Source organism: Mirounga leonina, unplaced genomic scaffold (assembly GCF_011800145.1).
Source record: "Mirounga leonina isolate KUSES-001 unplaced genomic scaffold, KU_Mleo_1.0 Mir_92, whole genome shotgun sequence".
In the NCBI taxonomy this organism is placed as follows: domain Eukaryota; kingdom Metazoa; phylum Chordata; class Mammalia; order Carnivora; family Phocidae; genus Mirounga; species Mirounga leonina.
In genome coordinates this window covers 14,482,929-14,497,392 of record NW_023270852.1, presented here as the reverse complement: position 1 = coordinate 14,497,392, position 14,464 = coordinate 14,482,929, and the positions used below count along the sequence as shown (strand labels likewise).

The 14,464-nt window shown below is 39.3% G+C and overlaps 2 protein-coding genes across 4 annotated transcripts in view; one reads left to right on the top strand and one right to left on the bottom strand.

Moving 5' to 3' along the window:
* The window catches only part of PPME1 (protein phosphatase methylesterase 1), an 82,180-nt gene that overhangs the window by 28,120 nt on the left and 39,596 nt on the right, over nucleotides 1–14,464 (bottom strand). For all 3 annotated transcript variants that reach the window (XM_034995498.1, XM_034995500.1, XM_034995499.1), the window contains exons 4-5: nucleotides 13,780–13,837; nucleotides 13,265–13,316 (exon numbers count right to left, since the gene is read on the bottom strand). In XM_034995498.1, the coding sequence (XP_034851389.1) occupies nucleotides 13,265–13,316; nucleotides 13,780–13,837 (110 nt within the window). The remainder of the gene's footprint in view (nucleotides 1–13,264; nucleotides 13,317–13,779; nucleotides 13,838–14,464) is intronic.
* LOC118004246 (L-lactate dehydrogenase A chain-like) lies at nucleotides 2,244–3,397 on the top strand. The gene has a single exon (XM_034995501.1). It carries the CDS (start codon nucleotides 2,279–2,281, stop codon nucleotides 3,248–3,250), a length of 972 nt encoding a protein of 323 aa, XP_034851392.1. The 5' UTR covers nucleotides 2,244–2,278; the 3' UTR covers nucleotides 3,251–3,397.

Below are 14,464 nucleotides of genomic sequence, written 5' to 3'. Positions count from 1 at the left end.
TGTGCTGAGTGCAGAGCCAAACAGGGAGCTCGATCCCACGACCCTGAGATCATGACCTGAGCCAAAATCAAGAGTCAGATGCTTAACCAACTGAGCTACCCAGGTGCCCCAAGAACCCAAATTTTTTGATTTTCATTTACATCACACTTTCATTTTTCCACACATTTAGTACAATTACATATACCTTTATTTTAAACCTAAGCTTGAAACTGGACAAAAAATGTAAGCACTCTACACTTCAGTTTCCCCAACTATAAAACAGGAAAACAATTTTATCAAGCATTATATAATGTAGTAAAATTTAGAGTCACAAGATGAATTGCAGCCCCAGTTTAATTTTTATTATGTGGACTTGAATTAGTTATTTAATCTCTCAGACAGTTTCAGTATCTATAAAGTGAAGATACGAATGTGATTTACAAAAAAAGAAAAGAATATGATTTACTATTCTAGATTGCCTTGAAGATTAACTGAAACAGTAAATGAAAACTACTTTGAAAAGTGTAAATGTTATATGAATGTTACTTATTACTTATATTTCTTATGTAAAGTTATTTGAAGTATGAACATAAATTTAAGTACAATGTTCTGAGAAACAAGATGTTCAGAGCTAATTTTTACTGGCTTCTGTCCTAGTCTTTAATTATGAGTGGATCCATTCTGAAAATTTTTGAAAATTTCGGAAAGTTTTGAAAATGAGAAGTGAAAAAGGAACTTGGGTTTGACTTGCCTATAGGCCCTCTACACTACAGCAATAGGTACGTATGGTATGTTTTTAGAGACCACTGGCTCTACCGTCTGCTTTTGGGAGTGGCTGAGTCAGTTAACTTCAAAAGACAGTTTGGTCTTACTGGGTGTTATTATATACATCAAGCACCCACACAGTGTTACCCAAATATAGCAGATGTGGATATAGGAACACAGCCTTTTGAATATGATCCCCAGGGTATTCAGAATGGCAAAGACAAATGCTATTAATTATTTCAGAAGGAATTAATCTTAAAAATCTCATAAAACAATTACAGATGTGAATAAGGTAGCTGTAGCATCTGCAGACAATCTGAATGGGAGATAAGGAGGCCCCACCTAATTTTATAGGTGAAAAAAGCACTAGTTTAATATTCCTTTGGAGTTAAATTTAAAGGTAAAAGTTTTGGTTAGTAACAGCTATAATAAAGCAAAACGATGATACAGAAGATTATCTAAGTACAGGTCTCTTTAAAATACTCAGTAACTGAGTTGGAGGGGTTCTGTGGTATCTGCTTCATGCATGTGTGAAGGTGGACAGGGTCTGAAACAAACCAACTCCATAATGTATCTAAACTTAGGAAAGGTAAAATGTGGTTATGATCAATCACTTGATCATTTACCATCAGGAGAAATTTATTCTTATTAAGGTTAGCCAAACTACCAAGATTAGTCCATTGAGACATGTTCTGAAGTTCCAGAAAAATAAAGATGAAGTAGCAGATGTTATCTATAAAACTAGTCTGTAACTGGATATACCACAGTTTTGGCAGAGGCTATTTATAAGGAGATTCTATTATGCTTATTAATACTGGGTTCATTTCCTGAGAAGCAATATAGCATATCATAGAGATAACAGAAAAAGAATATCAGAGCAACATGAGCTCAAATCTTGGTTCTTCTATTTTTAGTTAACTGCATTTTATGTAGGGTTGAGGTTCTGAAGTTGATACACAAGGCAAAAATTGTGCTGTCTGTACTACTTGAAAATCCCATTAACTGTCATTAAATATGCCCATTTGGAGATTTTTGTTTCAGAGTGACTAAATTCAGAAATCATATAAATGTTTTACTGCTTTGGCTATTTCACAAGAATCCAAATTATTGACTCTTCTGATTCTTAGCAATCATCTTCATCATTCTAGATAGTCTTTTTTTTTTTTTAAAGATTTTATTTATTTATTTATTTGAGAGAGAGAATGAGAGAGAGAGAGAGAGAGAGAGCACATGAGAGGGGGGAGGGTCAGAGGGAGAAGCAGACTTCCTGCCGAGCAGGGAGCCCGATGCGGGACTCGATCCCGGGACTCCAGGATCATGACCTGAGCCGAAGGCAGTCGCTTAACCAACTGAGCCACCCAGGCACCCCCATCATTCTAGATAGTCTTAATTATCTATTTTATTTTTAACTTTTGTTAAAAGTTGTTAACTTGGTGTCAGAGCTGCTGCCGCCAAGTCCGGATCCAACCTTGCGCGCCGCTGACGCCCGCCCGCCCGACGTGCACTCCTGATTCCTTCTGGTTCTAAGTCCAAAATGGCAACTCTCAAAGATCAGCTGATTCAGAATCTTCTTAATGAAGAACATACCCCCCAGAATAAGATTACAGTTGTTGGGGTTGGTGCTGTTGGCATGGCTTGTGCCATCAGTATCTTAATGAAGGACTTGGCAGATGAACTTGCTCTTGTTGATGTTATGGAAGACAAACTGAAGGGACAGATGATGGATCTCCAGCACGGCAGCCTTTTCCTTAGAACACCAAAAATTGTCTCTGGCAAAGATTATAATGTGACTGCAAACTCCAAGCTGGTTATTATCACAGCTGGGGCATGTCAGCAAGAGGGAGAAAGCCGTCTTAATTTGGTCCAGCGTAACGTGGACATCTTTAAGTTCATCATTCCTAATATCGTAAAATATAGCCCAAACTGCAAGTTGCTTGTTGTTTCCAATCCAGTGGTTATCTTGACCTATGTGGCTTGGATGGTAAGTGGCTTTCCCAAAAACCGTGTTATTGGAAGTGGTTGCAATCTGGATTCAGCCCAGTTCCATTACCTACTGGGGGAAAGACTGGGAGTTCACCCATTAAGTTGTGACGGGTGGGTCCTGGGGGAGCATGGAGACTCCAGTGTGCCTGTATGGAGTGGAGTGAATGTTGCTGGTGTCTCTCTGAAGAATCTGCACCCTGACTTAGGCACTGATGCAGATAAGGAACAGTGGAAAGAGGTTAACAAACAGGTGGTTGACAGTGCCTATGAGGTGATCAAACTGAAAGGCTACACTTCCTGGGCCACTGGACTGTCTGTGGCAGATCTGGCAGAAAGTATAATGAAGAATCTTAGGCGGGTGCATCCAATTTCCACCATGATTAAGGGTCTCTATGGAATTAAAGATGATGTCTTCCTTAGTGTCCCTTGCATCTTGGGACAGAATGGAATTTCAGATGTTGTGAAAGTGACTCTGACTCCTGAGGAGGAGGCCTGTTTGAAGGAGAGTGTAGATACACTTTGAGGGATCCAAAAGGAGCTGCAGTTTTAAAGTTTTCTAATATACCACTTCACTGTCTAGACTACAACAGGATTTTAGTTTGAGGTTGTGTATATTGTCCTTATTATCTGATCTGTTACTCAAGTAATATTAAAATGGCCTAAGAAAAAACATCCGTTTCCTAAAGTTCCAAATAGGAATGGTTCACCAAACCCTGCAGCTGTATCCTGATGCTGGATGATACCTGTCTTTGTAGCCCTAAATTGGTTAACGTAAGTTAGCTCCACCGTCTCAGAGGCACCACTGCCAGAGCTGCGGTTGCTCTTCACACCAGATGTGTGTTTACTGTGTGTTCTGTCACTTCGGGTTCCTTCCCCCAAAACCCAACATGCCTAGTCCACCTTTTCCAGTCAGTCATGTCCTGGGATCCAATGTATAAATTCAATATTGCACGTATTGTGCATAACTGTCCTCAAGGATCTTATTTTGTGTACCATGTATGTCAGAATATAGTGTACGTGGCCATATAATGTAAAAAGACAATGCAACCAAGTGTCATACCAACTAAAATACCAAATAAATTTTGAACAGTGACTCTTTTTTGAAAAAAAAAAAAAAAAAAAAAAGGTTGTTAACTTATTGTCTCTCAGTTCCAATTCACCCTTCATTTTATGTTCTCCAAAATTGGATCTGAGGCCTTTAAATATATTTTCCTCTCCAGCTGGCATGATGTTAAGCTTTATCAGTAGAGGGTGCAAGAGAGACCCTGCAGAAAGAGAAGGTTTTGCTCCTGGTTCATGTGCATTACTCCACAAGCTCCTGAAGCCTGTGCTCCTCTAGGACCCAGGTCCTGCAGCATGGGAAGCCCTACAGCACACAGAGCTTCCCGAGTGCCCAAATCCTGCAGCACAGGTGGCTTCTCCAGCATACCATCCCCCATGCCCAATTTTTTTCCTAGCCTTATTGAGGTAAAATTGATATACAAAAAATGGTAAATAATTAATGTATACACCTGTGTTACCATCACCATGATTAATAAACACTTCCAAAAGTTTCTTTGTGTGTGAGTATAGGTGTGGTAAGAACACTTAACATGAGATCTACCCTTCTAACAAACTTTTAAGTACACAATTACCTCATTGTTAAGTATAGGCACTATGTTGTAAAGCAGATCTCTGGAACCACCCTCAGTATTTTTGTTGCAGAGTGCCTCTGGTGAGACACCTCTCCGTGAACAGCTTTCCCGGCACCCTAGAGGGCAGATATCTGGCAAAGTTCTGCCAACATGGCATCCAAATGACTTCTCTGCCTTCAGTAAGCCACAGTCATGCCTTCTACAACAAGGTCTAAATCTCAACCTCTTCCATTAGTGTTCCATCTTTGTCCAAGGGGATTCTGGCAGCTGCTTACACCTGCTATTCCTATATTCTTTTTTTTTCCCCGATGCTAAAAGCTTCTTTTTTTTATTAAATTTTTTAAAAATTTTCTTATGTTATGTTAATCACCATACATCATTAGTTTTTGATGTAGTGTTCCATGATTCATTGTTTGTGTATAAAACCCAGTGCTCCATTCAATAAGTGCCTCTTTAATTCCCATCACCAGGCTAACCCATGCCCCCACCCCCCTCCCCTCTAGAACCCTCAGTTTGTTTCTCAGAGTCCATAGTCTCTCATGATTTGTCTCCCCCTCCAATTCCCCCCCTTCATTTTTCCCTTCCTACTATCCTCTTTTTTTTTTTTTTAACATATAATGTATTATTTGTTTCAGAGGTACAGGTATGTGATTCATCAGTCTTACACAATTCACAGTGCTCACCATAGCACATACCCTCCCCAATGTCTATCACCCAGCCACCCCATCCCTCCCAACCCCGACCACTCCAGCAACCCTCAGTTTGTTTCCTGAGATTAAGTATTCCTCATATCAGTGAGATCATATGATACATGTCTTTCTCAGATTGACTTATGTCGCTTAGCGTAATACCCTCTAGTTCCATCCACGTCATTGCAAATGGCAAGATTTCTTTTTTCTTTTTTGATGGCTGCATAATATTCCATTGTGTGTGTGTGTATACACACACACACATACGACATCTTCTTTATCCATTCATCTATTGTTGGACATCTTGGCTCTTTCCATAGTTTGGCTATTGTGGACATTGTTGCTATAAACATTGGGGTGCATGTACCCCTTCGGATCCCTACATTTGTATCTTTGGGGTAAATACCCAGTAGTGCAATTACTGGGTCATATGGTAGCTCTATTTTCGACTTTTTGAGGAACCTCCATACTGTTTTCCAGAGTGGCTGCACCAGCTTGCATTCCCACCAAAGGTGTAGGAGGGTTCCCCTTTCTCTGCATCCTCCCCAACATCTGTCGTTTCCTGACTTGTTAATTTTAGCCATTCTGACTGGTGTGAGGTTGTATTTCATTGAGGTTTTGATTTGGATTTCCCTGATGCGGAGTGATGTTGAGCACTTTTTCATGTGTCTGTTGGCCATTTGGATGTCTTCTTTGGAAAAATGTCTGTTCATGTCTTCTGCCCATTTCTTGATTGGATTATTTGTTCTTTGGGTGTTGAGTTTGAGAAGTTCTTTATAGGTTGTGGATACTAGCCCTTTATCTGATATGTCATTTGCAAATATCTTCTCCCATTCTGTCAGTTGTCTTTTGGTTTTGTTGACTGTTTCCTTTTCTGTGCAAAAGCTTTTTATCTTGATGAAGATCCAATAGTTCATTTTTGCCCTTGCTTCCGTTGCCTTTGGCAAGGTTTCTAGGAAGAAGTTGCTGCTGCTGAGGTGGAAGTGGTTGCTGCCTGTGTTCTCCTCTAGGATTTTGATGGACACCTGTCTCACATTTGGGTCTTTCATCCATTTTGAGTATTTTTGTGTGTGGTGTAAGGAAATGGTCCAGTTTCATTCTTCTCCATGTGGCTGTCCAATTTTCCCAACACCATTTGTTGAAGAGACTGTCTTTTTTCCGTTGGACATTCTTTCCTGCTTTGTCGAAGATTAGTTGACCATAGAGTTGAGGATCCATTTCTGGACTCTCTGTTCTGTTCCATTGATCTGTGTCTGTTTCTGTGCCAGTACCATACTGTCTTGATGTTTATAGCTTTATAATAGAGCTTGAAGTCCGGAATTATGATGCCACCAGCTTTGCTTTTCTTTTTCAACATTCCTCTGGCTATTCGGGGTCTTTTCTGGTTCCATACAAATTTTGGGATTATTTATTCAATTTCTTTGAAAAAAGTTGACGGTATTTTGATAGGGATTGCACTAAATGTGTAGATTGCTTTAGGTAGCATTGACATCTTCACAACGTTTGTTCTTCCAACCCATGAGCATGGAACGTTTTTCCATTTCTTTGTGTCTTCCTCAATTTCTTTCATGAGTATTTTATATTTCGGAGTACAGATTCTTTGCCACTTTGGTTAGATTTATTCCTAGGTATCTTATGGTTTGGGGTGCAGTTGTAAATGGGATTGACTCCTTAATCTTTTTTCCGTCTTGTTGTTGGTGTATAGAAATGCCACTGATTTCTGTGCATTGATTTTATATCCTGCCACTTTACTGAATTCCTGTATGAGTTCTAGCAGTTTTGGGGTGGAGTCTTTTGGGTTTTCCACATAAAGAATCATATCATCTGCAAAGAGTGAGAGTTTGACTTCTTCTTTGCCGATTCGGATGCCTTTTATTTTTTTTTGTTGTCTGATTGCTGTGGCTAGGACTTTTAGTACTATGTTGAATAGCAGTGGTGATAGTGGACATCCCTGCCGTGTTCCTGACCTTAGGGGGAAAGCTCTCAGTTTTTCCCCATTGAGAATGATATTCGTTGTGGGTTTTTCATAGATGGCTTTTATTATATTGAGGTATGTATCCTCTATCTGTACACTCTGAAGAGTTTTAATCAAGAAAGGGTGCTGTCCTTTGTCAAATGCTTTTTCTGCATCTACTGAGAGGATCATATGGTTCTCATTCTTTCTTTTCTTAATGTACTGTATCACACTGATTGATTTGCGGATGTTGAACCAACCTTGCAGCCCAGGAATAAATCCCACTTGGTCGTGGTGAATAATCCTTTTAATGTACTGTTGGATCCTACTGGTTAGTATTTTGGTGAGAATTTTTGCATCCATGTTCATCAGGGATATTGGCCTGTAATTCTCCTTTTTGATGGGGTCTTTGTCTGATTTTGGGATCAAGGTAATGCTGGCCTCATAAAATGAGTTAGGAAGTTTTCCTTCCATTTCTATTTTTTGGAACAGTTTCAGAAGAATAGGTATTAATTCTTCTTTAAATGTTTGGTAGAATTCCCCTGGGAAGCCATCCGGCCCTGGGCTCTTGTTTGTTGGGCGATTTTTGATTACTGCTTCAATTTCCTTGGTGGTTATGGGTCTGTTCAGGTTTTCTATTTCTTCCTGGTTCAGTTTTGGTAGTTTACACATCTCTAGGAATGCATTCATTTCTTCCAGGTTATCTAATTTGCTGGCATAAAGTTGCCCATAATATGTTCTTATAATTGCATTTCTTTGGTGTTGGTTGTGATCTCTCCTCTTTCATTCATGATTTTATTTACTTGGGTCCTTTCTCTTTTCTTTTTGATAAGTCTGGCCAGGGGTTTATCAATCTTGTTAATTCTTTCAAAGACTCAGCTCCTAGTTTTGTTGATCTGTTGTACTGTTCTTTTGGTTTCTATTTCATTGATTTCTGCTCTGATCTTTACTATTTCTCTTCTCCTGCTGGGTTTAGGCTTTATTTGCTCTTCTTTCTCCAGCTCCTTTAGGTGTAGTGTTAGGTTGTGTATTTGAGACCTTTCTTGTTTCTTGAGAAAGGCTTGTATTGCTATATACTTTCCTCTTAGGACTGCCTTTGCTGCATCCCAGAGATTTTGAACAGTTGGTGTTTTCATTTTCATTTGTTTCCATGAATTTTTTTTAATTCTTCTTTAATTTCCTGGTTGACCCATTCATTCTTTAGTAGGATGCTCCTTAGCCTCCATGTATTTGAGTTCTTTCTGACTTTCCTCTTGTGATTGAGTTTCAAAGCACTGTGGTCTGAAAATAGGCAGGGAATGATCCCAATCTTTTGGTACCGATTGAGACCTGATTTGTGACCTAGGATTTCATCTATTCTGGAGAATGTTCCATGGGCACTAGAGAAGAATGTATATTCTGTTGCTTTGGGATGGAATGTTCTGAATATATCTGTGAAGTCCATTTGGTCCAGTGTGTCATTTAAAGTCTTTATTTCCTTGTTGATCTTTTGCTTAGATGATCTGTCCGTTTCAGTGAGGGGGTGTTAAAGTCCCCTACTATTATTGTATTGTTGTTGATTGTTTCTTTGATTTTGTTATTAATTGGCTTATATAATTGGCTGCTCCCATGTTAGGGGCATAGATATTTAAAATTGTTAGATCTTCTTGTTGGATAGACCCTTTAAGTATGATACAGTGTCCTTCCTCATCTCTTATTATAGTCTTTGGTTTAAAATCTAATTTGTCGGGGCGTCTGGGTGGCTCAGTCATTAAGCATCTCCCTTCGGCTCAGGTCATGGTCCCAGGGTCCTGGGATCGAGCCCAGCATTGGGCTCCCTGCTCAGCGGGAAGGCTGCTTCTCCCTCTCCCACTTCCCCTGCTTGTGTTCCCTCTCTTGCTGTGTCTCTGTCAAATAAATAAATAAATAAAATCGTTTAAAAAAAAAATCTAATTTGTCTGATAGAAGGATTGCCACCCCAGCTTTCTTTTGATGTCCATTAGCATAGTAAATGGTTTCCCATCCCCTCACTTTCAATCTGGAGGTGTCTTTGTGTCTAAAATGAGTCTCTTGCAGACAGCATATCAATGGGTATTGTTTTTTTTATCCAATCTGATACCCTGTGTCCTTTGATTGGGGCAAATAGCCCATTTATATTCAGGGTAACTATTGAAAGATATGAATTTAGTGCCATTGTATTTTGTTCCCTGCAAGCCCATAAGGTGACTATAACTGTATATTGTCTCTGTTCCTTTCTGGTCTACGTTACTTTTAGGCTCTCTCTTTGCTTAGAGGACCCCTTTCAATATTTCTTGTAGGGCTGGTTTCGTGTTTGCAAATTCCTTTAGTTTTTGTTTGTCCTGGAAGCTTTTTCTCTCTCCATTTTCAATGACAGCCTAGCTGGATATAGTATTCTTGGCTGCGTATTTTTCTCGTTCAGTGCTCTGAATATATCATGCCAATCCTTTCAGGCCTACCAGGTCTCTGTGGATAGGTCTGTTGCCAATCTAATGTTTCTACTACTGTAGGTTACAGACCTCTTGTCTCGAGCTGCTGTCAGGATTTTCTCTTTGTCTCTGAGACTTGTAACTTTTACTATTAGATGTCGGGGTGTTGACCTATTTTTATTGATTTTGAGGGGGGTTCTCTGTGCCTCCTGGATTTTGATGCCTGTTTCCTTCCCCAAATTAGGGAAGTTCTCTGTTATAATTTGCTCCAATATACCTTCTGCCCCTCTCTCTCTCTTCTTCTTCTTCTGGGATACCAATTATTCTAATATTGTTTCGTCTTACGGTATCACTTATCTCTCGAATTCTGCCCTTGTGATCCAGTAGTTATCTTTTTCTCAGCTTCTTTATTTTCCATCATTTGGTCTTCTGTATCACTTATTCTCTCTTCTGCCTCATTTATCCTAGCAGTTAGAGCCTCCATTTTTGATTGTACCTTATTAATAGCCTTTTTGATTTCGACTTGGTTAGATTTTAGTTCTTATTTCTCCAGAAAGAGTTTCTCTAGCATCTTCCATGCTTTTATCAAGCCCAGCTAGTATCTTTATAATCGTCATTCTGAACTCTAGTTCCAACATCTTACTAATGTCCGTATTGATTAGGTAGGTCCCTGGCAGTCGGTACTGCCTCTTGTTCTTTTTTTTGAGGTGAGTTTTCCCATCTTGTCATTTTGTCCAGAGGAGAAGAGATGAACGAGAGAACAAAATGCTAACAGGGTAACAACAACCCCAGAAAAATATACACTAAACAAATCAGAAGAGACCTGAAACCAGGGGAAAAGAAAGGGAAAGAAAGAAAAAAGAAAACAAAGAAAAAGAAAAAGAAAAAAAAAAAGGATATGATCAAATACGATCAGGCTGGTGAATAGATCAGTGCCACACACTAGATTTTGGGTGTATTCTGGTCTGTTAGAAGAAACTGCTTCCCAAAATTTTAAAGAAAGAAAAACTTATATATGTACAAAAATAAGGGTAAGTATGATGAAGGGATGGAATATGACTGTAAAGATGAAAATTACAAAAGATTTTATAAAAGGAATTGATAAGAAGTTGGTTGAAAAAAGAAAGAAGAGAAATTTAAAAAAAAAGGGAGAGAATGTGATCAGGCAGGAGACTAGAACAAAGCCATACATTAGAGATTTAGGGTATATTTTGGTCTGTTAGAAGAAACTGTATCCCAAAATTTTAAAGAGAGAACAACTTATATATATACACCAAAAATAAGGTTAACTACAATGAAGGGATAGAATATGATTCTAAAAATGAAAAAAAAAAAAAAAAGATTTCTAAAAAAGGGATTGATAAGATGTTGGCTGAAAAAGAGAAAAAGAAAAATTAAAAAATAGAAAAAGAAAATTTTAAAAAATTAACTCTGAAAGACTAAAGAATCCTGGGAAAAAAAGCCATGAATTCTATGTGCTGTATTCCCCTAGTGCTGGAGTTCTGCCATTCTCATTGATCGGTAAACTTGGTCTTGGCTGGGTGTTCTTGGTGATCTTCTGGGGGAGGGGCCTCTTGCAGTGGTTCTCAAGTGTTTTTGCCCGAGGTGGAATTGCACCGCCCTTGCCGGGGCTGGGCTAAGTAATCTGCTCAGGTTTGCTCTTGGTAGCTTTTGTTCCCTGCAAGCTTTCAGTACAGCTTTGGAGGATGAGAGTGAAAATGGCAGCCTCCCAATCTCTGCCCCAGAGAAGCCAAGAACTCGGGGCCCCAATCCTCAGTGCGCCCCCAGAGAAAAGCAGTCAATCACTCCTGTCTCCCCAGTCTCTGGCCACACTCCGTGCTCACCCGGCCTATGACCGAGCGTTTTTATCTCTGGCACACGACCCTGTTTGGAGTCTCCAAACCCAGTAGATCCCGGCGGTGCGCTCCTGCGCCACTCCTCCCCGGATCTGCTGCTCGTTGGGTCCCTGCTGGAAGAGCAGTGGCCCGACTGTGCCAGAGATAGTTCATAGCAACCCTGAGCTGAGAGCCCACTCCTTGGTTCTGTCTTTGCGGCCGGCTTCCCCACTCCAATACCTGGGAGCTCTGCCGCACTCAGGCACCCCCGGTCTCTGCCAAGCACTATAGTTGAATGATCACAATTCTGCTCTATTAACTGTGTGCCTCATACAGTTAGTTCTTCAATCTATCTGAGTTAGTGTCCGCACTGGTTTTTTTTTTTTTTTAAAGTATCTGGACTACAGAATTAATAATGTGGATAATTAGGGACACCTGGGTGGCTCAGATGGTTAAGCGTCTGCCTTCGGCTCAGGTCGTGATCCCAGGGTCCTGGGATCGAGACCCACATCGGGCTCTGTGCTCAGCGGGGAGCCTGCTTCTCCCTCTCCCTCTGCCTGCCTGTCTGCCTACTTGTGATCTCTCTCTCTCTCTGTCAAATAAATAAATAAAATCTTTTAAAAAAATGTGGATAATTAAAATAACTTAAATAATTTATTCTTTTTTTATTTTTTTTTAATTTTTATTAAAAAAAATTTTTTTTTAAGATTTTATTTATTTGAGAGAGAGAGAATGAGAGACAGAGAGCATGAGAGAAAGGAGGGTCAGAGGGAGAAGCAGACTCCTTGCTGAGCAGGGAGCCCAATGTGGGACTCAATCCCGGGACTCCAGGATCATGATCTGAGCCAAAGGCAGTCGCTTAACCAACTGAACCACCCAGGCGCCCCTATTCTTTTTTTAAAAAAAGATTTATTTCTTTATTTAGAGAGAGAGAGTGCAGTGGGGAGAGAGAGAGAGAATCTCAAGTAGACTCCCCGCAAAGCGTGGAACCTGACATGGGACTTGATCTCATGACTCTGAGATCACGACCTGAACCGAAACCAAGAGGTGTATACTTAACCAACTGTGCGTCCCAATTAATTATTTATTCTTAATAAATGCCTAATTCACACTTAATAAAGCCTGGCAGACAGAAAGCACACAAATAGCACCTACTATAACATTAAACCTATGGCCACATGAGTTTGAGTTCTGAAGGAAACACAGTTTACTCTTGGGTTAAAGCGCTAAAGTAAGAAGAGACAAGATATTTTTGGCTAAAAGTTGGTCTCATACTTCAGAGACCATGTATTAAAGCAGGGTAGTTAGAAGAATCCTGTTTACAATATAGGTCAGTGGTTCCCAAACACCAGTCACAGGACTGGCTGCGTAAGATTTCCTTATAAAGCTTTATCAAAATATAAGTAAATGCCCAGATCCCCCTGGTAGAAGCACTAATTCAGCAGGTCTGGGATAAGTCCAAATCATCTGTATTTTAATCACTTTTTAGGTGATTCTAATGAGTGACCAGGTTTGAGGCCACCGTATATACTACCACCATCTTGTACTTTGAGGTCCAGGGTATAATTAATTATTCTTTAATACCTTGTTCTTGTCTTACTAGGAAGCTGGACAAAGAATGTGGGCAGGATACCTTAAGAACATCATACAGGGTAGGGCCTTTTGTATGCAACCACTTTCTAAGCATAATTTCCCAACAGATATCCAGATTCTATTCAACTCTGTCAATAGAAGAAAACTTTGCAAAAAGCAACACAAACTCAAAGCATTTTCAAGTGCTTTATGTGATGACTATAACACTGAATATATCAAGAAAGATGGAGATTTTTTTCAAGTTTAAATACTAAGAAGACACCAAATACAGAGGAAAGACAACAGAAGTAAAATTTTCTCTATGTTAATTATTGTCCAACAATCTCACCAGGAGAGTAATAGTTATACTACTATTTATAATAGTAATGGAAGCCAGGTGATGTATAAACAATATTAAATTACTTACTTTGCCATTGTTTCTGCAGACAGGTCCTCAGAATTCTTGACTTTTGTTTCACCTAAAAAGAAAATATTTAAAAAATAAAATTCCCAATGATAGGAATTATAAAAGCAAGAGTATTCTCTTTAAAAAATCTCATTTTGGGGAATGAAATTCAGACTTTGTAATTGTGTATGAAGGACTAGGCACGGATTTTCTATGTTACAGATGCATCTTTATAGTTGGCCACCCTAAGGAGGATATAATTCCAGTAGCCTAGCAAAGATTTGTCCATATTCCTAATACATCACCAGCATCAGAATTTGGTTACATTAAAGGACTTTTTTTAAGCTAAACAACAACACATATATGTGTGTGTATATTTATAAAATATCTTTTATAGAAACTAAGACTTCCCTCAAAGAGCCCAAATGGAACAGGCCAGGTTATTTTGTGGCCACACTGAAATTTGTAATAACACTATTCAAAGGGGGTTGGCAAATATATCACTGAGTCAATGACTAATTAAGAACATCACTCACCATGACCTCGCAGATCTAAAGCCACAATCCTACACTGAACCCTACTAATGATCGCCGCCTAGGAAAATAAGGAAAATCTGGGTTAGTAAGTCTTTCCCCATCACCAATGATAACTTTGTTGAATGGACTGCCATCAGAATTCAAAAATCTCAAAATAATCAAAGAAAGACGTTTCACTTTTTTTCTTGAGTATAGCTGACATACATTGTTACATTAGTTTCAGGTGTATAACACAGTGATTTGACAGGTTTATACACTATGTTATGCTCACCACATACAACACTATTACAGTATCATTGACTACATGTTGTGCCTTTTATTCCTGTGACTTACTCATTCCATAACTGGAAGCCGGTATCTCCCACTCCCCTTCACCCATTTTGCCCATTCCCCCATTTTGCCCATTCCCCCATTCCCATCCCTCTGGCAACCATCAGTTTGTTCTTTTATTTCATGGCTCTGATTCTGCTTCTTGTTTGTTAATTCATTTTTTTTTTTAGATTCCACATATGAATGGAATCATACAGTATTTGTCTTTCCCATCTGACTTATTTCACTTAGCATAATACCCTCTGGATCTAACCCATGTTGTCATAAATGGCATGATCTCATTATTTTTTATGGCTGTGTAATATTCTATCATGTGTATATATATCACATCTTCCTTATCCATTTGATTAGCAAT